Genomic DNA, 27143 nt, shown 5'->3' on the forward strand with positions numbered 1-27143 from the left:
ATATACGCTTTCTCAAAATGTGTATATATATATATATATGTAATTTTTTCACTGAGTATAATTACTCTATATTGGCCAAAAGAATGTATAATAACTGTATCAAATACATCCTTGAAAGCAATTTGATATTTGCATCCCATAGTTGGAGCTATTTCAAGGAAAGCCCCAATAGTTTGTGCTAATATTTTATTTTGCTCCAAACTATTACTCCGATAAATATATATATATTGGATGCAACCATATTTAGCTGCCAGTTGCACGACTTTAGAAGAAGGCAATAATTGTCGGATGTAATCTTAGAAATTTTCATTAGTATTGATGAGCAGATTCTTGAAGTATAATGTTGCAAGTGATTTGGATTCATTTGAGATGTAATAGGCTTAGCGGCACATGGTAGTGGATATTCGTTTTATATGATCGAAAGAATTGTGTTGGTTTTTTCTTACCACACTATTGTGATATAATTGGTGACTTATGAATTTCCCGACACACAGGCTTGTTGTTCTTGTCAATCTATGGACTCGAATAACATTGTTAGTGATTGAATTCGGCGCCTGAGGGAAAACCAACTGTGGCTTCAACAGGTGCTATCATGGCCTTTAGGCTGCATCAAGCACTACAAAAGCGGAGACCTAGGGCGACCCATTTGGGTAGTCGCCCTAGGCCTCCCGACGCATCTCTCGAGCCAGCTAAAATGGTTGCATAAAGAATAGTCGAGATAGGCCCGGCGACCCATTCAAAAAACGGCCGCTATAGAACCGACCAAAAGCAACCCAAAAAAATAGATCCAGAAGTATGGGTCAGCAAAGCCACGATTTGGCCAACCAAAGTTTTGGGTCAACTCAAGCATATTACATATGTACATAGCTCGTCCACTAATAGCATGTTATCAGCCTGCTATCAGTTCATGAGGACAAATCCCACGGGTGCGCTGTCAGCAAGTTACTAGCAGGTTACCCAATCACTGTATGACAAGAAGTTCAGGCAAATTAAAACATTCGAATTATGTTAACAAATTGACACTAATTGCAAAATGGACAAAGATAATTACACATGAATCAAATTAACAACTCTTATCCAATTATGATCAATGCATTGCATAATAATTTATGAATTCTAGAGCCAACAACGCTGATGTATACACATACAATAAAAATTCATTTCAACAATAATAAATTTCATTTTTACTCATACACGAAATCATCATTGTGCATCCACCATTAAGCCTCTCAACGACCACTTTCTTCACTTCACCTGTGGCTTCATAATCAACACGTTTCACAACTCCTCTTCCCTACAATAACTAACAAATGGATGAATCGAGTATTTGTTAACATTATTATGATTGAATAATCCGAGAATGTTAGATGGCCTGCTCACCACTATCAGATGGATGATCTTCCTTGCTTGGTGGGTCATCATTCTACAAATCATTTCCACATGGTACATCAAAAGTCGAGCAAACCAAAAATATCTGACCGTGAAAACTATTATTCCATCATTACATCACGAGACAACATGAGAGAACAGATTATCATTACATCACCGAACATTAAAGAATAAACATTCCGAGTAAAAAACATATGGAAGCATGTCCTCATTCCCCAAACAGGGAAAATAAATGTATGAGCAATTAGAAGTAAAAATCAATGGCATTAGCATAACAAGTTTTTTAGCGACACGTGATCAAACTGATGGCGTGCTTCATCGAGCACATCTACTCGAGTCACATAGCAACAGCTCCAATTAAATTAGACCCAAATGGAAGATTCTGACTTTTAAGAGAATCTAACATCGACATGGATTTGGCACAGGACTCAACCTAGAGAGAAAGAGAGATATACAGGTAGAAGAGTCGTGAACTTGCAAAACTCTAGTGATATAGAGAGATAAGAAATGAAGAGCTTCAACCCAGTTGACAAACCTAGAGGGCATCCTCAGCTGTCTTGTCATTCTTGGTGTCAGCGACAGCGGCAAACTCGATGTGCTTCTTGCAGTACTCGATAATTTTGGAAAGGATCTTGCTGGAGACATTGGGGAGGGGGATGACATTATCTGCGCAATCGTCCTCGATCATGTGCTTGATTATCTGTTGCGACCTGCTGCTTCTTACTGCTACCTGTTGCAAAGGGAGAGGATTTCAAAGTTGGAAGAAAGAATGAGAGAGAAATTTAAAGCGAAGTGAGGAGAAAGTGAAATGGGATTTCAAAGAGAGAAAGACAGAGAATAGCACAACATATCAGTGTTATCAGAACCGGACCGGATGATGAACCGGAAGGGGTACGGGGTCATGGGTTTATGGGTCCAACCGGGGGTTCGATGGGTCGGACCACTCGTTTATTTAAAATAAAATAAATATTCATATTATTAAAAAAATTATGATAATTAAGATAAAAGTATGATGATTTTAAAGAAATATAACAATAGTATAAGAAAGTATCTATATTTAATATTTCTTACTTCAAAATAAATATTTTATTTTAATAAGTACTTAAAAGTAGAGTTAAAAGAACAAAAAAGTGGTGGTGGCTTGGTTGGTAGTATGCTAATATGAAAAGTAAGAGGTCATGAGTTCAAATCTTTACACAACCAACCAATTTTTACATTAAATAGGAAACCCATAAAAACCCATAGAACCGGCCGGTTTAATGAAATTTTGCTTAAAACCGGCCGGTTCAATGGGTCCGACGGTTCAAAGCTGCCATTTCGGTTTTTAGGCGAACCGGACCGGACTTGGTGCCGGTTCCCGGTCCGACCGGTCGAACCGGCCGGTCCGGTCCGGTTTTGATAACAATGCAACATATTACTTTCAAATTAAAATTAAAATTCTCAAATTCTAAATTTTAAAATTTTGAAATTTCTATTTTGGCACCTAAAGTCCAATCTAAGGTGAACCCAAAAAATGGGCCGATTTTGAGATGCCTAGGCCCATCCATTATGGGTCATCATAGACCTTGCTTGGCCGACCCAAAAATTTGGATCGGGTAAAGCCTCGCTTCAAGTGACCATTTTTTGGGTCAAAATAGACCGCACATATGACACTAACTTTTGCCAACCTTAATTATTGGGTCGCGAAAAATTATACCTAGGATGACCCACTTTCTGTGGGTCAGCATAGGCTAGCCTACGACGACTATTGTTTGCCAACTCATCAAAGAGGGTCAGCAAAAGCCCTATATTGGGCAACCCAATTTTTTGGGTCGCCCTAGACCCATTCCATAGGACTTTTGGCTATTCATTTTTATGGGTCGGCAAAAAATGATCGCAAAAAGTCCTTTTTATTGTAGTGGATGTATCATTTAAGTTATCCAAAAAAAATTATTATCTTTCAAGAAAATTTATAATTTTTGTTATGATTATCAATGCAATATGTCAATATATAACTATTGAGAAAATTTTCTATTTTGATATAAAATTTTAATGTATATTCACGATTTTCAGTATAATAATAAAATAATAATTAATTAGGAATTGAGAATTATCAAATTTAAATATTATGTCTCAGTCTTCATCTTATACATATTATAATTAATTGATTGATTGGTTGATTGAAGGAGCTAGATTGAATCCCAAAATCTTCGAACAAGTGCTTGATCTTTTGTCCTTGGACTAGTAAGGCTAGAACAACTAGGTCATGAAGCCCAACCAGCAGCAACCGCGTTATTATGTGCAGAGGTAGGAGCTCAGGAAAGGGTTCTCGGGTTCACGAAAATAAAATATCAATTCTATAGCAATCACATATGTGTTCATTCTGGAGATTAATTATATACTAGCTAGCTAATCGAGCCGAAGCTTCCATATTGTCACCTTGTTATTGAATTTTCTGTTTTATATTCACTTTTGTAATACTATTTATAGTCACTTCTTTTATGATTAATAAAATCAATTTGTATTAATGCTTGGTAAAAATACGTTTTATAGATTAAGACAGCTGAACTGTTGATGGTAGTTGCACCAATCTTGACTTGGCATAGGTCAATTTGTAGCCCATTTGCTGATTGCTCTTCAAAATGAAGCCATCCAACTCCCTTAATTTACATAAGAGATAAACGTAGTTGCCCCAGAAATTATGGGTGATTTTAAGTTTGTCTCTCAAGCTTTAAAATTTTACACGATGTTCCCGACTTAAAAGTAATTGCTTAGTAAGGAGGGAGGTTCAACACGGGAGAGAGACCCTTATGTGACCAGAAAACTCTCTTATTTCAGTGAGAGGTGATGTCGGGGCTTATTTTTACTTGGATCGGGAGTAAGAATAATTTCAATATAGTATGTGATTTTGTCTTTGCTACTGATGAAATATACGGAAGACCTTATGACTGAAGAGGTTAATCGAACTTATAGAAGGACTTTTCTTGGTCCGAAGAACACATGCCAAGTTTCTTAAGTACAAATGCAACTTATTTACACCCCGTGCATATGTTGGAAAGCTTAAAAAACAACTCGTTTGGTTTAAGGTCACATCAAAGGACAAGTAGTGATTTATTTCCTTACTATATGTTGTATCTTGCAGCTATGCATATTCAATGAGTGGGCTAAAGGGTTATTGATATATTGTTTTTAGAATGGACGAATTAATTTGGATAGCAAAAAACTGATTGTTCATACTTTAAATTCAATTCTTATTATCAATGAAATTTATTATAGCCCTTTATTTTCCTTCATTTTTTTTCTTTTATCTTCTTAGTGACCTCATGGGCATATATATATATATATATATATATATATATAAAATACGGGCATTAGGTTGAATAGAACCTTCCACCAAATAAATATAGAAATCGAAGATATAAGAAATGGCTTTTATCTTACCCACATGCTGCCGCCTGAAAAGTCAAGTAGCAATTTCGTAGAATATGACCAAATCAAAACCTTCGCTTTTTTAATAACGAGAGTAGTTAAGAACTCAATTTCATGTCCGTGCATGGAAGAGGACTTTTATAAAAGCCCTTCTCCATGGGAAGAGCACAGGCGCCAATAGTCACAAAGTTCACAACCTCATTAATCAACAATGGCAAACTCGTTGCGGTCATCCCTCCCCCGGTTGGCCCTCTACCTCTTCGCCTTGATCCTGATCATCTCTTCTGGTGCTAGAGCTAGCGTTGGTGGTGATGAGATTGTCGGATGGATGACGTCTACTAGTAATGGCCGGTGTGAGGGCACCATCGGTGAGTGCCTGGACGGTGAATTCGAAATGGACTCAGAAAGCAACCGCCGAATCCTGGCCACTACGAGCTACATATCGTACCAGGCGCTGAAGGCCGACTCCACTCCATCCTGCGGATCCGGTAACTCATACTACAACAACAATTGTCAGTCCAATCAAGCGAATCCTTACAACCGTCCCTGTGCTAAGCAAGCTGGATGTCGCGGTTGAATATGAGAGTTCTTTCAGCTTTTACTTTTATACTTTGTGTTAAATATTAATAAGCTTTTCTTCTTTCTCCCTTAAAAATTTCATTAGGAGTGACCATGACAGATCGATGAAAAAAGTTTGCTTCTAGTGTTTGTAAACATATGTTGCACGTTGGAATGATCAATCTCATATAGCACACGAGGATGATATGTTTCCGTCTTGACATTGATTTACTTCGGGATCAGACTCTCGATGAATATCGCAGAAGGATTGCAAAGGAAACAAGTTTAAATCGGCATTTAGACTTTGAAAAAATAGCCATATAGAGACAGAGAGTACTTTTCAGGTTACAAAGGAGGCTCACGGATCTAGAATGAAGAAATAGAAATCATAATAGCTAATAAATTAGTACGGATAGTCTAATAATGAGAACCAAACCTGAAACTTGATAAAATATATGTTTAGAGTAAAAGAATTAAGGCCTAAATTAGCAAAATTGAAAATCAAAAAGAGGAGAAATCGAGTATGGTACAATGTTCGGCTAAAATCAAGAGGTTTCAGGTTCAGTTTTCGTTCCAATGCTCCCTTATATTTAGGTTTTTCATTTCCTTTTCGGGATCCAGGAAACTCCGATGTTACAAAAAAATTAAACAAATAGACTTTTCAATGATAAAATGGGCTTAAAAGCGCTATTTGATAATTATTTGAGGGCCCGAAGAGCGCGTTCTGCTCCTATGTTGGGCCCAGCCTGATGTTATGATACCGTCTTCAGGCCCAAATATTAAAGCCTACATAATTTAGAGGACCCAGTCGGGGTAAAATGAATCCAGGTAAGTCTACGTGCAGCACAAGTACGAATTTTAAATTCACCACCAGCTAATCGCATAGGGTACGCACAACGTATCTAGCATATCTATTGTAATGAAGCCTTGGTTTTCATAAAATAGAATTCTTTTTCGAATGATTTGAATTCTGTTCGAGCAAGGGAGATGCCATTGTATTTGAACCGCGGCAAGAAATGACGGGGAATACTACCATCCATGACAAGGATGATTCACAAGACATCAATTGGTCATTGGATTAACAACTTGAAATGGAAGCCATGCTGATCCATCAGTGATGGCCCTCATGAACCATTCAAGTAATGGTCGGTATATTTTCCCAAGGGACGATCCGATAAATCAAAAGCTCAGCGAGCGAAAGGTAAGTATTAACTAAGCAGGCAATATGAGAAGCATAACATGTGGGCAACCGATTCAACCAAATCAAAATAAGACCACGTCCGAAGAAAGAAATAAATAGCTAATCTGGTATAACGGCACAACGTGGACGAGCGCGCACTGAGTAGGAGCTCAAACCCCACGGATACGTTCAGCAGGTCTATTGCCCAACTCCAATTGCTGCTCGATGGTTCGATTGGAGGAAAGAATGGGACGGAAAAGCGATGGCTCGATTGGAGGAAAGAATGGGACAGAAAGGCAATAAACGTATAATGTCGAGAATTACTTTGCCCCTACTCCATTGAACTGAAATGCTACCAGTTCCTTCACTAACATAGAGAGACAGTAGAATGCAGAGAGTACTTTTCCCGAGAGCAGGATCTCAAAAATGACTACATATACCTTACTACTAACCGAGGCTGATGTCCGGTTCATCCTACATAGATCACAACCGACGATTGTTACAGGATTCATCGTAGACATGATTACAAAATCCAAAAATATCGAAGGGACATGAACTACACAAACAAAGAACGCTACACTCGGCAATTACTAAATTGATGCATAACTCTTTCAATTTCTAATCTAGTCTGTCATAAAGCTTTTACATGAGCAAGAGCAAGAGCAAAGCAAAGTACTGCTAATGTCGATGACACAAATAAGGTAAGAGAATCAGGACATACCGAAACTCCTGAAGAAGACAGGCGCGCATGTCCGCTAGGCATGGAAGGAGGACAAAGTCCTAGTAAAAAGTCTTCAGCCTCGTACAATCCTCAATCCGATGTTCTTCTTATTGAGTGAGTTACTATACCGTGTCTCTTGCTTAAAAAAAACAAAAACAAAACAAAACAAAACGGCACTAGCAACATACTGAACACATGAACTCATGAGATCATTGTATGTAAAAAGCTGAGATGCAAATGCCCGAGCCTATAGATGCTGAGATGCATAACAGCAGTTCCTAGCTCTCCACACCAATATATCTACCATTGGCATTGCGGTTTCATGTTACTGTTTTCTTCCCAGAGCTATTCGAGCAGTAATTCTAGCAAACACCATGCTCGGCATGAAAGAATAAAACAAGATGAAATGGAATAGCTGCATATGAAGCAATTATTCTATACTACAGTGGAACTCCACCAGGTTCCCGTTTCCCCGCCCCAGATTTGGCATAAATTTCTTCCCAAAAACTTAAAAGAGCTCCTTCAATGGTGCAACAAATAGGCAACTTGAAGCCATAGATTGGCAATCATAGCAGATATTATCAACGTCAAGAAAACAACAAGAAGCTCAAATTGGTTAACTAAGAGCTATCTCCTCAAGTATCACAATGCAGTGATAAAAGATTTACATCAACTGAATCCAACATTGACAACATGGTACATGGTCGTGAAACAAATGAAACCTGCCAATCAGCAAAAATTTTTGTAAACTGCATACAGAAAATTTAATCTATTTCCCTCGTCGAAGACAAGTAAGAAGACTTTTATCGTTTAGAGAGAAGCAAAAGAATATCATGGTCTAACACATAGAAGTAACCTGGGTGCAATCTTATTGTACCATTCAACAATATCAATTTACCCCCTTTCCTTTCTACGATGACGACACCTTAACAGCCTTGAATGCCGGGTGAAGCAAACCGAGCTCGTCCTTGACCTCAAGCGGATTGCTCGTTTCGTTCCTCACCCGCTTGACCCGCCTGCTTGCCAGGGACTTGTGGGTGAACCCATATATCTGGAGTATCTGATTGTCTCCAAAGTTAAATGCCCTGTCCATCTGCTTCAAGCACCTCTCTACAGGGTAGTCCCCGAACTTGCCACAGGGCTTGCACCCGACAAAGTGGGTCACGAGTGGCCACCTGTGATCACCCAATCCCGGATGGTAGTTCTCAATCATCTCCTCATACCGGTCTACCAAGATACCCCAATACCCGTGCAAGTAGTACCCGTTCTCGAGATAAACCTTGCCGCCCCACTTATCCCTCTGAGTGGCCAATAAGTAGACCATCGCCGACTGATCGTCGGCCTCGAAGACGGGCCGGCCCTTGAGCTCCCGGGTGAGGATCTTCCCGGCCTCCTCCCGAATCTTCCCCTTGGGGCCCATCGGTGCCCAAGCATCGAGAATGTCCAAGCTCCACTGGCAGTTCCTCAGCAGGAAGCTACCCGTGTTGAGTCCGATCCAGTTCTTCTGGTCGTAGACCATCTCGTTCCATCCGTGCATCACTAAATTAGAGTCCTTGTACCGCTCCCACGGCACTTCGAAGGCCATGTCAGTGAACATGGCATCACTGTCCATCCACCAGAGGAACTCAATCTCGGGATGGGAGAGCAAGAGCTTCCGAATCAGGGGCAGCTTCGCCCAAAACCCGGCCATCTCCGCGTCGAGGAGGGCCATGTTGTAGAATATCTCGATGCCGTGGAGGCGGCAGTAGTCGATCTTGTTCTTTATCGACTTGAGGAGGTAGTGGTCACCGACGGGGTTCTCGCAGGGCTTAGGGGACGAACCCGTGACGAGGAGCACCCGGGGCTTGTTCGGCCCGATGAAGTTGGGGAACTGCGGGTTGTCCCTCAGCCACCGGGCGCGCTGCTCGTCCCAGTCGGAGATCTTAGGGCCGAGGGAGTATGGCTTATTGGGGTCGGGCTTCTCGTCCGGGCCCTCATCCTTGAGTATGGTGTTGATGTCGAACTCGGTGTAGCTGTTGGTGTTGGCGTTGTTGGTGTTGGAAGAGGCAGAGTCCGAGGATGTGGTCTGCTGCTGGGGCTGGACCTCCTCGAGGACGCGGTGGGGCTCGGCGCGCTTGCGGGAGGAGTGGATGAGGTGGTCGCGGATCTCCATGAAGTCCTGCTCGGGGGTGCCGAACTTGCCGGCGCCGATGGTGCCGCGGAGGACGACGACGGTGAGGACGAGGCAGATGACCGTCACCTTGCAGTGGCGGAGGGCCCGCTGTATCCTCCGCCACCGGTAGGCTCCCAGGCACCTCTCTATCATCTCACCGGACAATTAATCAACCAAAGCCTCACCCCAATCGATCTCACCTCAGCCTCGAATGTCTTGTCTCTTGTTCACGGATCCGTGTCGGAGAATCTCCGGCAAATGGAGGCGGGATGGGCGGACGTGGTGATCGGATCTGGGGAATCACGGCGGAGGAGGGAGGGAAGAACGGGTCCGATTCGGCGGAGGAGGGACGCGCTTTGTTTTCTCTGGTGTGTCCAAATTAGAGAGAGAGAGAGAGAGAAAGAGGGGGAGAGTGAGAGTTTAGAGAGAGAGAGAAAGGGAGAGATCTGTTGCCGACAGGACACGCTGTCTTAAGTCCGAGGAGGAGAGGGGACAGGTGTGGGGCCCGCGCAGCTGTCTCTCTTCTGTATACTCTTCTTTCTGTTACATAGAGCGGGACAGTGTTGAGTGTGCTGGTGTCCACGTCGGTCGATGTGGGCCTGATGGGCTTGGGCCACCGTCAACACTGGCCCAGAACTAACACGAGACCAGGTTAATTAGGCTTAATTTACTGTTCAAAACAAAACCCAATTATGGGTTGCTTGTGCTTGTAGCTCATCTTACTTTGCAGCTACGGCTGTGCAAAAATAACTAATAACCTAACCATCCCCATAAACCGTTCCATTACGAATCGAAAAATAACCGAATTAATTGATTTCGGGAAAAATTCAGTTCCTAAATTCTCAAATCATTTGGTTTCAGGACGGCTACAATTTCTAATTTCAAAAACCGTGGACAATTGTCCCGTCTCGAATATATATAAAAATACGTAAATAATATATTTTGTTATATTTATTATAGATTCAGTTTAGAAAGTTTCTCTTTCTTTTTAAAAGTTGGAAAAGAAATCTAAGATATCATCTAGTCATTATGCAGAAGATTGAGAGATGTTGAGTTATGATGGTAATTTTGATACTTTTTTGTAATTAGAACTTGGTACAAATTTGATTAGTATATAACGGGTTTATTTTTATTTTTTAAAATAGTGTTGATTGCACTCTTGTAGAACGATTAGACTTTACAAATTTAGACTTTAATGTTAATTTTTTTAAAATTTTGGATGGTTCGGTTAAACCGAACCAAAAAAAAATTATTTTTTTGGGATAGATTTTATGATTGTAATATCGTTACGAGACCGGTTTCGGTTAGGAAAATTTCATTCCCGAATGTCCAGAGACGGTGCGGTTAGCACCTAAAAACCGTACTATCCCGTCCCGTATCTGCCCTTACTGGCAGCTAATTTTGACGTTCTCTGCTCGATTCACAAGATCGGCCATTTCATGTTCCGTCTCAGATCCTCATCTAGGCTCCTGAATTACTGTACTGAAAAAGGAAAAAACAGATAATAGAAGGAATAAAAAGACAAATGTGATAACAGCATGCCATATTTATATTCTTATGACGATGAATTAAGTTACTCTGAAATACGATGTCAAGGTAATTCGGGGAGATAGATCCATCCTCGAAAGAGGGACCACTCCACCAAATATATATATATATATATATATATATATATATATTATCAAATTGTACATTTAGGAAGTGGGTAGTACGTGGAGGGAAGGGAGATGATTTAGTGAAATTAGATATATAATAATTTTCTTATTATTAATTCTAAGGGGTTCAGCCTAATGGTTAATGTGCACTCAAGTTTGTACCGAGATCCGGATTCGAATCCCTTTGAGGCCATCGGAGCACTTTTGGCGTAATTACCTGCTCCGTGCGCTGTCGGGAATTCACGGAGTCTCATGGATTAATCGGGTAAAATCTAAATACTTCGAATTAGAAAAAAAAAAAAAGATACATAATAATTTTCTTAATAAAAATATCCAAAAATAGAAGGGGAGACAAACAAACGTGCCATGGGAACCGGAGTCGAGGACAACCGACGTGATCCCCATTTACCTCCTTAAAAGATGTGTCCTCATATGTCTGCTGTCCCACTGCGTAGCCATCCCATTTCTCCAATCCTTCTTTTTCATTAATTTTCTTTTCTATAAATATATAATCCGCTTTTATTCGCGAAGGCCTCCATCAACATGCGCGACCGCTCCAACCACGTCTAGTTAATAGGAAATCTAATATGCAACCCCATCGAGTTTAATAGAAGAACGAGATGTTCGACGACTACTCGAACTATAAAACATTGTTATATATAAAATAAGTGTTAGATAATAACATATTGTTCGCTTTTAAATTTTGATCCTTTAATCGCCTTTAATTATGATGGAGATTTGGAATGCTTTTGGATTTGAAGGTGATCAAACTTGATTTTAAGATTTTCAGTCGGACAACGGTCTTGACTTGGAGTGGCGAATCGAATCTATAATCTTGGGAAATTGCATCTTAGACTCGAATCATTAGGTGCTTTTTCAGCTAGGTTTTGATTCGATAAAATAGGCAGTACCAGGCAGCCATTGACTTGAGACATAGGTGACTCTCTGTATTGAGACTGCAACTGCTTCTAGCTATAAATATGGCCTTCAAGGGATAAGCATAAAGTCGGTAGGAAATCTCGGGTTCGTTGGAAAATTTCTAACACCGTTGTGGTCAGTACGGTCTCAGGACAAACCCGTCACGAAACGGACCGTTCAAAAAGCACGGCGTTAGCGGAATCGTCAACGTTGACTAGTTTGACCTCGCCAATCCGTCCGCGTGAAACGTGTCACCAAAGCATGAATCCTCGGCCGTACTTCTTCATGGAGATCATCGCCCCCGGAAAGATTAGAGCCTGCCACTAAACGACAAAAGGCACCGCTATTACATAATCGGCAGAGGAAATTACCTTTTCCACCCTAAAATTTAAGCAAGTGATGATTTAACCCCAACTCCGTCCGCTCGTCATATATATGTATATATACTAATCGGAGAGCCGATACATTATACATGATAGAATGTGATTTTTTTTACTAATTTTATTATGTAAAATATATGTTATAAATTATTGACAATAGTGACTTAATAATAACATATTGTGACATAGATAAGACTGACGATAATTTAAATTTACGAATAAGATAAGAAAAAAATTACTTAAAAGAAGAGAAATCAATATAAGTCTTGAAAAATTAAATATTGTCAAGACTATGCAGAATGAATTCCAAACACAGCAAGATAAATTTTTTCTCCAACATTGTCATATATAGCATTACATCATGACCTGTGTTAATCTTACATAAAATTAGAGAATTAGAAAAATCTACAAAAGTTTATGTATGAGAAAAAGTAAAAAAAAAACTTTAAAAACACATTTTTAAAATTCTAATTATAGATGTACTGAAATAAAATTCAACGCGAGCAAAAAGTTGAACAATTCTAATGACCACAATATAGAATATAATGTATTAGTCACAGTTTACCTCTACTATTTATAATGTATCATACTAAAATAATATATATAAGACATTATATCTATATCTATAAAATAATGATATAATTTTTTTAAAGCAAATATATAACTCATCATATCTATGAAAATATGATTTAATTTATTTTTTGAAAAACAAATTTGATCTTATGCGATTTGTCTAGATCTTTTCATAAAAATTTTCTTTATAATATAAAGATCAATCTCATAAATCTATATGTATATGTTTTGTAAAATTAGAAACTTTGTTACTAGTAAATAACAATCGGTCCAAAATCTAAATTTATATATTTTAGAATTTTCAAACTTAAAAATTAAAAATTTGTTTCTAAAAAAACTCGAAAATTGAGAAAACATTCGCGTCCCAATTCCACAAATATATATTTATATGTTTTGAAAAATGAAAAATAAAATTCTTTTTAAAAGAATCATATTAAATTGAGAAAATAATGGATGGTCCCATAATTTTAAAATTAAAATTTTCATTTTTTTAAGAAAAACTCAAAATTTCAAAAAACAAATATTTAGCAACCAAATATCCTGAGACCATCTAGCTGGACTCACGTTGATTCTGCTTCACATATTATATATAGATATTTAGCTCGTAATTTCAGCTGTAATTGACCAATTTTGACGTACTTATGACTGTTAGAATAGCGACATTTTCTTTACAATTTTCAAATTGAAATATACATGCAAAGCAAACTGATGAGAAAATATTCCAGGAAAAATATAAAAATGATCAAAATTGCCCCTTAGCATGGCCATGTAAACCTCGCACATTCCGGTTGCATGATGCTCTCTCCTCTAAGCACATGGCAGTTGCACAATGGTTTAAAGTGGGATGTGCACCAAAATTTTGGGTGCACGATGCACTTGAGCTTCAGATAAACTATAAGGAGCCAAACAGTAAGGACCCTAGACTTCAGGGTGCAGAATGAAAATTCTCCCGCACAGAGTCGGCGCCACCATAATAAATTAATAATCTCCTTATCTAATACTATCCATTGTTTGGATCGGTGCTTTCACTGAACAGTGGAGCGGAGCAGTCATGGCAGATTCAGAGCCCACAGCTCAAACTGAGATTGTAAGTCCGCCTCCTCTTCTTCGCCTTCATCTCTTTGATAGTTAAATTAACGCTAATTCTTGTTCTTTTTTTTATTTATTTTTGGGGTATTAAGGTTGTGTATGATGAGAGGAGGCTCAAGTACCTCGAGTTCGTTGAGATGGTGGTGGCCTATGCGGCAGTCTGCTGCCGCAGCCTCTATGAGTTCGCAAAGGCGAATGCTGGCCCGCTCCAGTCAGGCGTGCAAACCATCGAGGACACCGTTAGGACCGTCCTTGGACCGGTATGGGAGAAGTTCCAGGACGTCCCTTTCGAGCTCCTCCACTACATCGACCGCGAGGTCTCTTTCGAAAATCTCAATCTAGTCCCTGAAGTTTCTTTATCATCATTATTAGGACCCTGCAGCTATGCCACTCATATGTCCCTGAACTTCAAGTGCCATGAAATTTGTCGATGAAAATGCATGACATGATCAATCAAGAAATTGAAAACAGTTGTAAATTAATGAAGTCGTCAAATTTGTTGGAAATGGCTATTGTTTCGCGAAAATTAAGACACATGGTGGAAAGTTTTGGGGGCAAATTGAAGCTAACCATTTAGTTTGTTTTCTTCTCATCCATGTTGTCAACTGCAACGTGAGTTTTAGGTTGATGAGTACGTGCACGACTTGGAGAGGCACATGCCTTCACTTGTCAAGCAAATCTCCGGACAGACCCGGGCCATAGCCGTGGAGGCCCATCGTGCTGGGGCCGTTGATGCCATGATGGGCTTTGCAAGGTCCGTGTTTGAGACCTGTGAACCAGTGGCTAAGAAGCTATACGTGCGGTATGAGCCGGTGGCGGAGCAGTATGCTATCTGGGCCTGGCGGCATCTGAGCCAGCTTCCTATGTTTCCCGAGGTGGCCCATATGGTGGTCCCGATGGCGGCTTATTGGGTCGAGAGGTACAATGAGGGGGTCTGCTATGGCACCGAAAAAGGTTATGCGGCGGCGAGTTATATGCCACTAATCCCGATCGATAGGATTGCTAAGATCTTTGAGGAGGCCGAGCGCGGACAAGAGGTCGTCCCGGTGAATGGGGACGTGGGCTTGGCCCAATAAAAGAACCAGGACGATTTCCCTGGTAGGGATCATCGGCAAATGTTTTCCATATATTTCCTTTCCTTTTCATGGATTCTTTCATCCCAGCTATGTGGAGGTCGAAACCGATCGATCTTCGAGTGTTGGGTATAAGCGTGATGCGTCATGACTCATGCTCGGTCTTTCTAGGGCTCGCTATGAACTTCAATATGGCTTTTTTTCTTTTTCTTTTTTATAAGTAGATACGATATTTTTCTTAGATTTTTTTTTGTCAAGAAGTTATTCGGGAGAGTTGGATAGCCATATACTTTAACAGAATTAGAGAAACAATTGAGTGTAACTCCTAAATATAAATTTGGTTGAGCTATTTCCTTTCATTTTATCGGCCACAAATCAGTGGAGCCTTCTAAGGCAAAAGCAGAAACCATAATAACATGTAAACTTAGATTTTTTAAGGAGAGCGATATATGGTCATTTAATTAATTTCTATTGTATCGTAATTAAATGAATATTTCGTATCAATTGTACTTAAAAAGAAATCCTTTCATCTTTCAGATTTCTAGTTCACTTGGTCACTTTGATTCGAACAATTCATACCGTTTTCGTAAGAGATTGGAACATAATTATTAAACATTCTTATCGGAAAGACAACTCGTTTAGATTTTTTTATTTAGATAAATTAAATATTACGATATATTACGATTCTTGACAATCAAGCAAGAATATTCTGAGTATCTTACGTCATTATGTACATATACATATTTTAGGCTAGTTATTTATAGTTTCCTAGTTAATAGCTGACACTTGGCCTATATGTACATGTTCTTATCAGTAATATAACTTGACAGAGAATTGTCCATTAATCTTGTCTTTACAAAGTTTTCATTAAATATGTAACTGACTGGATGTCTCAAATTTCTTTTCTTCTTTTTTTTTTTGGGTATGTTAACGGGGCTATAAATCTCCTTGAATTTTCTCTTATTACTATTAGTCATTGCTCCGGCTCGATTATCCACTCGGGGGAAAAAAAAAAAAAGAGTAGTAGTTTTTTGAATTGGATTTTGGGTGCCCAGCCATTTTGCATTTTACACTTTACCCCTAAAGTCTTCATATTTCCAAATCCACCCCACTGCTCTGACAAAAGCTTCTTTTTGGCGGCAAACCGCCGGAGCTGCCCCTCCCTCCCTCTTCTCCGCCCCCAAAGACTGCCATCAGCAGCACCGGCACAGAGCTTCGGCGTCATCTCCAGCTCCGCCCCATCACAAGCCACCGAGCTTGCAGCCGCTGGGGTCCGCTATTTATGAGGCTAGGGCTTCAATGGAGGCGGTGGCGTCGGCACCTTCAGCTTCCCCCTCCATCCTACCGATCAGCCGCAGCGCCGTCCACAAAATATGCGCCGGCCAGGTGATCCTTGACCTCTCCTCCGCCGTCAAGGAGCTGGTCGAGAACAGCCTCGACGCCGGCGCCACCAGCATTGAGGTCGCCCTCAAGGACTACGGCCAGGAGTGGTTCCAGGTCGTCGACAACGGCTGTGGGATCTCGCCCGCCAACTTCAAGGTACTCGGGAGAAGAATCTTCTGTTCCACCGGCTTGCTTTGTGCTATAGCTTACTGGGAATTGTGTAGTACTATCGTCGAGTTCAGTCTTTGGTTCATCATGTCCGATGTTTAGTATCATCGACGAAATCGTTGTCGACACATCAAATGTTCAACTTTTAGATGTTCGACTATGTTTTGGGCAATTGAGTTGGGAAATCCTTTGCATTTGTGTGCAAATAGTTTCAATTTCGATTACATGAGTAGTGTTGTTCTGAGCATTTTTGGCTTATGTTTCATCTTGGCTGAATAAGTTTCTGCTTTGTGGGATATATTGCTTCCGCTTGTGGTACTGCAGGTTCTTGCTCTCAAGCATCACACATCGAAGCTCAACGATTTCCTCGACCTTCAGTCTTTGACCACTTTCGGCTTCAGAGGGGAGGCGCTGAGCTCCCTCTGTGCTTTAGGGAATTTGTCCGTGGAGACTAGAACCAAGAATGAGACGGTTGCCACGCACTTGACCTACGACCACTCGGGTTTGCTTACAGAAGAGAAGAAATCAGCACGGCAAGTCGGTACAACAGTTACCGTGAAGAAGTTGTTTTCTAATCTGCCCGTGCGCAGCAAGGAGTTCAGTCGAAACATTCGCAAGGAGTATGGGAAGCTGATATCCTTGTTGAACGTGAGTCTTAGACATTGGCTCCTTATGTTTAATTATTATACTGCCGCCTTACAATATTTGAAATGTGGTAACTTGCACTTGTGTATCTAATCAGTATTAAACTATTGCCCTGTCCCTCTGTAAAGTCAAACTTGCATTTGGACATTGGGGGCTGATAAGACCATGCAAATGTTGATTGTCCCGAATTACTTTCAGTGACTTTTTCAGAGTAATGATTTGCGAGATTTCATTAGAAGATTTTCCTTTAATAAATTTGGTCAAATCACGTAATACCCTGGTAAGATGGTTTATTGATAACTAAGTAAGAAATCATAAGGATATGGTGTGGGAGCTTCTGGATTCAGGAGTTATGCGAATATTTTTATTTATGCATATGCATCGGTGAGTAGGGCTTTTCAAGAATTTCCTTAAAAGTACTTATTTTCAGAATGCTATTTCATTTTCGTACCTTCTTGTAGCAGTCAAAGAATCTCCTTGACATTATTGTATGGATTGTAAACCATGACAACCTTGAGTCTCTTGAAACTAGAGTGGCGTGTCACCTTTATCTATGGGGGCGCTGCCCTATTACGTCTTGTGTGTAAGCTGCTTCTCATTATCAGCTTCTATGACGTACTCCGTGCAGCTAGGGACATAAACAGCTTTTTACCTTTTGGTATGAAACTTTCGTCAATATTTTTAAAATTTGTGTGGATGCTTTCTTATTTTCAGGCATATGCGCTTATTTCTAAAGGAGTTCGAATTGTTTGCACCAACACCACCGGAAGAAACGTGAAGTCCGTGGTTCTCAAAACTCAAGGAAGGGACTCTCTAAGGGACAATATTATCACTGTGTTTGGTGTGAGCGCCTTTAACTGCCTAGAGCCTGTGAATATCTGTATATCAGAAGGTTGCAAAGTTGAGGGATTTCTTTCCAAGTCAGGACAGGGTAGCGGACGCAATTTGGGAGATAGACAATTCTTCTTCGTAAATGGGCGACCAGTTGATATGCCAAAAGTTAGCAAGCTCTTAAATGAGTTATATAAAGGTGCAAACTCAAAGCAATATCCCATTGCAATAATGAATTTTACCTTACCAACTGGAGCTTGTGATGTCAACGTGACTCCCGATAAAAGAAAACTATTCTTTTCTGATGAAACCTCCATATTGTATGCTCTAAGAGAGGGTCTACAACAGGTTTATTCATCAACAAGTGTAAGTTATTCTGTTCATAATGTTGAGGATTCTACTAAGGAATCAGAGACATCAGAGTTATGTACTCATGAGAAACCTGGTTCTTTGGCAAAAAATTCAGAACCAGACAGCATACTTCCAGAAGAAATTTCTAAGATTGAGCGCATCACAGATGAACCTCCCCAAGAGAAAGTTGATGATGGAACTGAAGCCTCACCTGAATTGGAAGTGTTAAATCACCATGAAGCTGAAGAATTAGTTGACAGAGATTTCAGTCTTAAAGTTCACAGTGCTTCAAAAGTTGAGATTTCTAATGGCAGGGGAGTGAGTATGCTTTCTAAGAATGGTGGAATTAAGATTCGTCAAAGTTCTCCGATCCCTTCAGAATCAGCTAAGAGTCTTGTTGCTCAGCGAGAGTTGAATAGTCGACCAAGCATTGTTCAGTCTTCACTTGAAAGATTTGTTACTATGAGTAAGAGAAAGCATGGAAGCATTAGCAGTATAATATCTGAGATACCAGTTCTAAGAAATAATAACCTTTGTGGTCAGTTGGAGAGAAGCGAGTCTGATATGGATTGTGAGGTTCTGAAGACCACAGTTGACCACCAACAGGCTAGTGTTTCTGCTGAATCGGTTGAATTTGTAGCCTCAAAGCATCCCAGAACAGAAATCGTCGCTGATGAAATTAGGATTTCCAGAACAAGCACAGATGAAGAGCTTCATCAGGTATGTGGCTGTATTATTTCTTTTTTAGACTTATTTTCTTATAATTTACGGGAAGGATGCTCTAGTAAAGTAAAACGAACCTTTTGTATGGTTAAGAAGCTTAATGCAAAGAAGGCAATATCTTCCCTTACTCAAGGATTGCGAACTCTATTGAACCATGGAGGTGTCAATGAAGATTATAGTGGTTAGGAAGTAACACCAGAATACTGATTGTTGTTGTGGAATTTTGCATTCTTCATTCAATATCAGTACACTGGGGCTACATTGAAGTCTTCATGCTTGTGATTAGATGGATTATCTCTGTGACAGGAATTAGCTGAGCTGCAGAGAGCAGTGCCTCTTAAGAATGAGGTTTCAAGCTGCAAGCCTATTGAGAGCATCGGAGAAGATATATTAGTTGCAAATACTTCCTCAGAACCTTCAGTGACAGTCTCAGATGTCGAAGTTCCTTGCTCTAGTCAAAAGATATTCTCCAGGTTTCAATTTTCTTTTCAAGACCTACAGGCACGAAGGCAGAAGAGATTGTTAAGATTGCAGTCCGGTGGCTATACATGTCAAAGAGCAAATCCGAAAAGGTCTAATATACATCTTTATATGAACATTCATGGGAGTTTACGCTATACTTCTAACTTCCGAATTATTAATGGTCATTTAGCTACTATGCTGCTGCAACACTAGAACTTTCCCAACCAGAGAATGAGGAGCGAAAATCAAGGGCTTTAGCTGCAGCCACAACTGAACTTGAAAGGCTATTCGATAAAAAAGATTTTGGTCAAATGAAGGTCATTGTCATCTCTGCTTGTTTCTAAATATTGATGCCCATTTGCTTCAGCTGGTATATTTTTGTACGATCGACCCGTTTGTGGTATCTTCACCTTTTCTAGTATGAATGGGCTATTGCCTATCAATGCTGCGTTCCAAATTATAGTACAATGCCAATCTGCTTTTATGATGATATTGCTATTCCTGCTATGTAGGTAATAGGGCAATTCAATCTTGGGTTTATCATTGGAAAGTTGGATGAAGATTTATTTATTGTGGATCAGGTAACCTTCATTGATATCTTTAAGCCCTTGACCTCTTAAATCAGATATGGATATATGCTTCTTATTCTTGTACAAACCTTGAATTTCATGAGATAAGAAGGGTTGTTTAATACAAATTCATTTCTTGCAGCACGCAGCTGATGAGAAATATAACTTTGAACGGCTATCGCAATCAACCATCTTGAATCAACAGCCTTTATTGAGGTGAGGAGTTTAATTATACTTTGCTGGATCCTCCTGGCGAATTTTCTTACAGCCTGCTGCTGAAGCGGGCCACCAATTGTTGTCTTGAATCAACTGTTGTTGCTTGAATCATTGCTGATGCTGCATTGAGTGTTTGAAAAGTGTGGATGGCATAATACTTCCTTGCAGACAACAACAGTTGATTTATTCTTCTCAAAATGTGTGAACTTTGGCTATTTGCCTTGCCTTAGGATTTGTGCTTGTGATAGTCCCTTTTGTAGGGCCACAAAAACGGCATTGTCATAGTCCTCAGAAATATAACCACATCTCTGACGTGGCTACATAGCTTATATGTGACATGGATATTACTTTGAGAAATTAGGTGGCAAAGCAGGCAGAATTTTTGGTTTTATCTTGACAATCAACATTTTTTTTTTTAAATCGTCTCACATGCAAACTTTACTGTTAAAGTTCTAATCCTGTGTTCATGTGATAAAATTTAGGCCTTTAAGGTTGGAATTATCACCGGAGGAAGAGGTAGTCGCGTCTATGCATATGGACGTCATCAGGTGCAGTCTTCATGACGTCTGTTTCCATTCTGTCACGTTTTCTTGGATTAGAATTGATGAAAATTGTGAAAAAGAATTATCTTGGGTCTATTATCGGTAGATTTCTCTATTCGTTATCAAGCGCTTAGTAGTAGTTTTGTTTTTTAACGAAGAAGTATGATTGATCTGTGCTAAATCTTAGGAAGAACGGGTTTACTCTAGAAGAAGACCTGGATGCCCCACCAGGCCAACATTTCCGATTGACAGCTGTTCCATTCAGTAAGAACATAACCTTTGGAGTGGCAGGTATTCCATTCTTCTCCCGACTCCCATGTTGAAGCTGAGTCAATGCTTTGAGCTATTCACTCAGCCATGTGGATGTGGCATAATATTGATGTCGATGAAATAAGCTTTGTTGTGAGGTCACTAAATGTTTCAATTTCTGTAAACAGATGTCAAGGATCTGATCTCTACCCTTGCTGATGGTTACGGGGAATGCTCGATAATCGGATCTTACAAGTTGGACACTGCAGACTCCATTTGCCCTTCTAGAGTCCGTGCTATGCTTGCATCGCGTGCTTGCAGATCATCGGTCATGATTGGAGATCCTCTCGGAAGAAATGAGATGCAAAAAGTAATTTGCATTCTAACTATTGAGTATATATATTTACCAGGGTAAGTTATTTGTTTCAACTTACCCTGATTTGTTGCAGATACTCGAGCATTTGGCGGATCTAAAGTCTCCCTGGAACTGCCCCCACGGGAGGCCCACCATGCGTCACCTGGTTGACTTGAGCTCCCTTCGAAAGCGTTCAGATGAGAACATAGTTCTCTGATGGACCGGCTGATCCCCACTTGGTACTGGTCAAAGGTTTCGCTACAATGAAACCTCTCTTGTGTAATTTCCGTTCCATCAGCATAAACAAAAGCTTAGGAAAAGGAAAAACGCAGTATATGAATATCAGCTCATTGAAGAAAACAATACGGCAGGCGGGTGATTTTTTTTTTTGGTGAATCTCCGGTGACACACGGAGCGGATAATTAGGTCAAAAGCTTTACGATGGCTCCAAGGGATTTTGAATTTGGAATCGAATGGATACATGAGCTCCTTCTTAATCATTAAGTCAACTCCCTTGAAGTTGTGGCGGCGGGTGAATTATCATATGGAAGAGTATCATTCTTTTCCTTATGCATATCATAAAATGATAGTCGAGAAATGAAGCAAGTCCAACGCGACATCTAATAAGTTTGGTTGATTCTTAGGGTAGCTTGCTGGGACAGAGATAGGGCGTCAAGGTCGATTCTCAAACCTAGGTTTCAATGTGGATTTGGTTCATTCCAACGTGTGCACGTCATGAACCAATAAGATGAGAAAAAATATATTAAAAGAAGAAAAAAAATATAAAATATTATATTAGTATATTGATACATTTATTAGATAACAAAAATAACAAAAAAATAAAGGTAAGAAATTACTTTCACATCTTTTGGTAGCATTATTATTATCTAATCATCACAGTTGGTGAATTATTTTCTATTATAATATGATGATCGATCCAATTTATAAATCCTTTAGAAAATTAAACTTTTTTTTATTTGATTCGAATGTTATCATAAGATAATTTTAAAAAATTTAATAATTTTCTTTTATTAGAAATTATTACGAAATTTCAAGAAGCCCAAAAATTAAAATAAATCAATTTAAAATTTTTAAATAATCGTGCTATATTAAATATTTCCGTACTAATGCTATCTCATGAGAAAATTAGGAAAATATCATATTCTGTACTTTTAAAAATTAGAGATTCATTTTTATTAAATCATCAAAAAACTGGAAATATTTTTTTAATGTAAAATTGTAGAAATCATGCTTTATTAAATATTTCAACAACTAACAGCACATCTGGAAATTTTTTACTAATAATTATTAAAAAGCTAAAAAACCAAAAATAGTTATTTAATTAAAAAATTAAAAAAAATCATGCTTTACTAAATAACTCTGTAATGAATAGCACCTCATGAGAAAATCAATAAGATACTCTATGGTAATCGATCTTATCATAATATTTTATTCATATTTTATAAAAATATTAAAAATTAAAGAAAAGATTAAAAAACCAAAAGTAATTATTTAATTTAATTTTTTTTTATAAAAATCACGCTTATTAAATATTTCCGTAACTAATAGCGGGAGTATACCATGTTCTATGCGGATATATATTTTAAAAAATCATTCTTGTTAAAATTATTAAAAATATAAAAATACTCAAAAGATAGGAAACATTTATATAACTTGAACATTTAAAAAAATTGTGTTTTATTAAGTATTTTCGTAACTAATAACACCTATTTAGAATAGAAAAATATTTTATTTTATCCAAATCTTATCATCAAGTATTTTAAGTTTTCAAAAAGATTTTCTTTTATAAAAATTATTAAAAAATTAGGAGGAAATATTTTTTAAAAACTAGACAATTTCATTCAATAATTTAAGCAATCTGAGACCATCAAGCTAGTTCCGTCAAAGCTATACTTCCATGTATTATAATCGATATATATATGAAGTTAGAACATGGTGGGCCAATCAAATGACTTTAAAACGCTTTGTTGCTGAATAAAATCTTTCTGGTATTTTTAAATTTTTAAATATATTTGTCGAGCCGTTCACTATTTTCTAGATCTTTTTCAGGTTTCTTTTAAAAATCATGTTTAAATTTTATTTGAAAATTTTATAAATATAAATACATATTTGTGGGGGCGATCGGTATTTTCTCGATTTTTTTAGAAAACGAATTTCTAATTTTTAATTGTAAAATCTTTCAAATATTAATATAGATTTGAATTAATGTACTTCATTCATTTTTTGAATTAGTATAATTCATATTTGTCTTTCAAAAGATTTGTTATCTATATAAGTAAATTACATAAGATCATATAAGTTTTCAAAAAATAAATTAGATCATGTATTTTATAGATATGGATTAAATTTGCTTTTCAAAAAACAAATTAATTAGATCATATTTTTATGGATGTGAATCATGTTTGCTTTTAGAAACAAATATAGTCATATTTTTTATTGATATTTATATGATAAGTTATAAATAGGATTTACCACACGTAAACTGCGATTGAGTTGCTTATAAAAAAATAATGCTATCATTAGATGTGGGCTCTCAAAAAGTATGTTTACCATTAGATGTGAATGTGAGTTGTTCAATTTTTCGCTTTTTTTTTAACTTTTGATTCTCGATCTCAAATATGAAAATAGATATTTACCCTTCTCCATTTTTTATCCTTTTTGACTGATTCGTGAGTTCTCTATGTAAATAATTAGTTTTTATCATCTCATTGTCTTCTGCTAACTTTTGGATGCATATATGTTATTGATCACTAATGGTTCTTGAAAATAAAATTTTTAAGTTCTTTTCTGACTGTTGATTAATAGTTCCTCAATCTTATATTGCCTTTTCACATTCATCTTGCTATGCTTGGAATTTTTCTTTGAGATTTGCTATTTCATGCGACAAAATCTATTGATTTCATTCTCCGAATAGAAACAGCAGCATGGGATGTAATTATTAGCAAATATATGGGAAATAATATGCATCTCCTATTTCGGCGAAATCCGCCAATTTCACGTTCTATCTTGTGCTATGTGCGGACTCCGCAACTAGTACTTATATAAAGTGGAATTATGGTGGCCAAAACATTGGCCTTAGAATGCTTGGTTGCTTAATGGTATTTTCTTGGATTTCTGAGTTTTTTTTAATACTTGAGCTAATGTAGTTTATTTATAGTTTTGTGAAACCAATTGTTATATTTTCGGTTTTTTGAGGTTATTTTGGAAAACGAATTTTTTATACTTGAGCTAATATAGTTTATTATCTCCATTATAGATTTTGACTGGTTTTTTTAATTAATATACTTGATTTTCATATTTGAAAATATTTTTATTAGGGAAAATTACTCACTAGACTTGTCGGAGATTCGATTTGAATCTTTTCTAGAATATCTATATAATATTCTGTATGATAAATTATAAATGGGAAGTACCAAACTTAAACTTCTCAGAAAATACTAAATCCACTAATCTGAGTTATCCGACTCTCAAAAAGTACATTTACCGTTAGAAGTAAATGTTAGTTCTTCAATTTTTGTTTTTTTGTCACTTATATATGTTTGATAGCCTCATAATGTCCGGATGCTAAATGAATTTTTATAAAAATTTTGAATTCTATCAATTTATGCATGTATCAAGTCAAAATTCAGAACAAAAGTTGGCGTTGTGTATACTGTTAACATAATGCACAATGTAACATCACATGAGTATATCATCAAAATAATTAGAGAATTTCATCTTGCCTTGCTTAGAATATTTCTTTTTAATTTTTTATCTATCATGTCGTTAGTATTTTTTTTACTTTTAATATTTAATTTTTAAGTATTTGTTTGGTTTTTTTTAATTTTTGACTTATCTATTAACTAGTTGTGAAACCGGTGCTTTGCAATTTTATTAAAATGTGATGTCTTTTTTCCTTTAGTCAATTTTATTACATATCATATGCTTATTTCATATTGTTATAAATAGTAATTAACAATCGATAAAAATATATTATATTAGAAAGATAGTCGCACAGCTGTATATTATCAGAAGAAATACATTTTAATATATTTATTCGTATTATATATAAACATATATTAATATATACTTATTTTAATACTATTATTTATGTGATTAGATATTAAATTTTTTTCTTAAACAAAAAAATTCAAGATTATCAAATATTATATGAATAATATAATTTTCCAAAAAAGATTCAAAAATATTTTGTTATATAAATATCTTATGAAAAAAAATATTCAATTTATATTTAAAATAAGAAATTTGTGATTTATTAAATTAAATATTATGTAACCACAAAAATTATCGTGAAATTAGAAAATTATTCTATTTTATTCTAATCTTGTCACAAAATATATTCTAAAAGTTTCTAAAAATAGCTTTTATTAAAAAATTTATAAAAAATTAAAAAGGAGAAAAAGTGAAAATCGAATCTTGTCATAAAATATCTTTTTAAAAGTTAAAAAAATCAAATTTGTTAAAAAATTAATATAAAAATTAAAAAACTAAAAAATTCCAACTTTTGTTTTGAAACCGAACTTTTCTGAAGTCATTTGACTAAGCCCACCACAGCTCCATCTTAATATTATATTGATATAGATATCTCTTTTTTTAAAAGCTTAAAAGTTCGAGAAAATAATGACTGGTCCGGCAAATCTATATTTATATCTTTTAAAAAAAATTGAAAATAAAAATAAAAAAAATTAAAGAAAGGTGAAAAGTCGAGAAAATAAAGGATGATTCCAACAATATCTATATCGATATATTTCAAAAAATATAAAAATTTATCTTCTAAAAGAAAAACTCATAAAACAGAGATAATTTCATTTTAGAAATCGAATGTTCTGAAGTAAGATGATTAGGCCCACCATGTTTGTTTATATATATATATATATATATTGTATTTTAATATTGTTTCTGTTTACCTTATTTATCAAATTAAATTAATATTAGTCATATATTTAATAATACAGTTTTATTGATTATAAATTTACGGTTTTCAATTATTAAAAACAAATCTAAATTACAGTATGTTTTCTTCCATGCAATCACGGCTAGTTTCCTTAATAAATATATAAAATTTTCTTAGTATTAAACAATGATGTGGCTCGATTTAGGTTTTGAACTCATGCAGCATGAGAAACAGACTTTGGTATTATATAGATAGATAGATAGATTGATAGATAGATTGATAGATTTTATAAGCAAAAAAATATAGGATGATTTTAGCCTGTAATGTGGAACTTGATAAGACAATAAGGGGGGGAAAAAAAACTCTCGAGCAAAATATAAAAGAACAGAAAATAAGAACATCAATCTACCCGTTAGTTTGATTCGAATCCTATTGTGGGTATTAGAGAAAAAAAAATCACGTGTTATGCATGGAAAAGCAATCCAATTTATAGTTTATACCAACTGGACGAAGATTCTTTGCCCCCCTCTAATCCGCTGCCTAATTGGAGGGAATAGTAAAAAAAAAAAAAAAAAAAAAAGGTCGTGAAAGCCAGGCTGCCTACCCACTTGCAAAGCGATCCAATTATTGTGGATATA

At 37.1% G+C, this 27143-nt stretch overlaps 4 protein-coding genes and 1 long non-coding RNA gene across 5 annotated transcripts; 3 read left to right on the forward strand and 2 right to left on the reverse strand.

Annotated features, from left to right (window-relative positions):
• Positions 1-1054: 1054 nt before the first annotated feature.
• On the reverse strand, positions 1055-2186 carry LOC116215980. The gene is made up of 3 exons (XR_004158602.1): positions 1925-2186; positions 1381-1423; positions 1055-1294 (listed from the first exon to the last, which is right to left on the reverse strand). It is a non-coding gene; the product is annotated as an uncharacterized LOC116215980 (long non-coding RNA).
• Positions 2187-4950: 2764 nt separating this feature from the next.
• Positions 4951-5576, forward strand: LOC116216000 (protein RALF-like 1). Its single transcript, XM_031551867.1, has one exon. It carries the CDS (start codon positions 5009-5011, stop codon positions 5372-5374), a length of 366 nt encoding a protein of 121 aa, XP_031407727.1. The 5' UTR covers positions 4951-5008; the 3' UTR covers positions 5375-5576.
• A 2237-nt stretch (positions 5577-7813) lies between these two features.
• On the reverse strand, positions 7814-9867 carry LOC116215989 (xyloglucan 6-xylosyltransferase 2). Its single transcript, XM_031551853.1, has one exon. The coding sequence runs from the start codon at positions 9559-9561 to the stop codon at positions 8167-8169; it is 1395 nt and encodes a 464-aa protein (XP_031407713.1). The 5' UTR covers positions 9562-9867; the 3' UTR covers positions 7814-8166.
• Positions 9868-13894: 4027 nt separating this feature from the next.
• Positions 13895-15533, forward strand: LOC116215993 (stress-related protein). The gene is made up of 3 exons (XM_031551860.1): positions 13895-14021; positions 14116-14340; positions 14647-15533. The coding sequence occupies exons 1-3, from the start codon at positions 13986-13988 to the stop codon at positions 15097-15099; spliced, it is 714 nt and encodes a 237-aa protein (XP_031407720.1). The 5' UTR covers positions 13895-13985; the 3' UTR covers positions 15100-15533.
• Positions 15534-16210: 677 nt separating this feature from the next.
• On the forward strand, positions 16211-22094 carry LOC116215986 (DNA mismatch repair protein PMS1). The gene is made up of 11 exons (XM_031551850.1): positions 16211-16635; positions 16972-17295; positions 18007-19194; positions 19504-19769; positions 19850-19976; positions 20172-20240; positions 20371-20444; positions 20927-20992; positions 21174-21277; positions 21424-21605; positions 21685-22094. Exons 1-11 carry the CDS (start codon positions 16396-16398, stop codon positions 21805-21807), a joined length of 2763 nt encoding a protein of 920 aa, XP_031407710.1. The 5' UTR covers positions 16211-16395; the 3' UTR covers positions 21808-22094.
• Positions 22095-27143: the final 5049 nt, after the last annotated feature.

This window comes from Punica granatum, chromosome 8 (assembly GCF_007655135.1).
Source record: "Punica granatum isolate Tunisia-2019 chromosome 8, ASM765513v2, whole genome shotgun sequence".
Lineage (NCBI taxonomy): Eukaryota > Viridiplantae > Streptophyta > Magnoliopsida > Myrtales > Lythraceae > Punica > Punica granatum.

Excerpts from the sequence above, each read along its gene's own strand:
- LOC116215993 (XM_031551860.1), top strand. The coding sequence starts at position 13,986 with ATGGCAGATTCAGAGCCCACAGCTCAAACTGAGATT. Across the intron at positions 14,022-14,115 it reads CCACAGCTCAAACTGAGATT|GTTGTGTATGATGAGAGGAG; the intron begins GTAAGTCCGCCT and ends TGGGGTATTAAG. Across the intron at positions 14,341-14,646 it reads TCCACTACATCGACCGCGAG|GTTGATGAGTACGTGCACGA; the intron begins GTCTCTTTCGAA and ends CGTGAGTTTTAG.
- LOC116216000 (XM_031551867.1), top strand. The coding sequence starts at position 5,009 with ATGGCAAACTCGTTGCGGTCATCCCTCCCCCGGTTGGCCCTCTACCTC.
- LOC116215986 (XM_031551850.1), top strand. The coding sequence starts at position 16,396 with ATGGAGGCGGTGGCGTCGGCACCTTCAGCTTCCCCCTCCATCCTACCG. Across the intron at positions 19,195-19,503 it reads CAGATGAAGAGCTTCATCAG|GAATTAGCTGAGCTGCAGAG; the intron begins GTATGTGGCTGT and ends TCTCTGTGACAG. Across the intron at positions 20,445-20,926 it reads AATCAACAGCCTTTATTGAG|GCCTTTAAGGTTGGAATTAT; the intron begins GTGAGGAGTTTA and ends GATAAAATTTAG.
- LOC116215989 (XM_031551853.1), bottom strand. The coding sequence starts at position 9,561 with ATGATAGAGAGGTGCCTGGGAGCCTACCGGTGGCGGAGGATACAGCGG.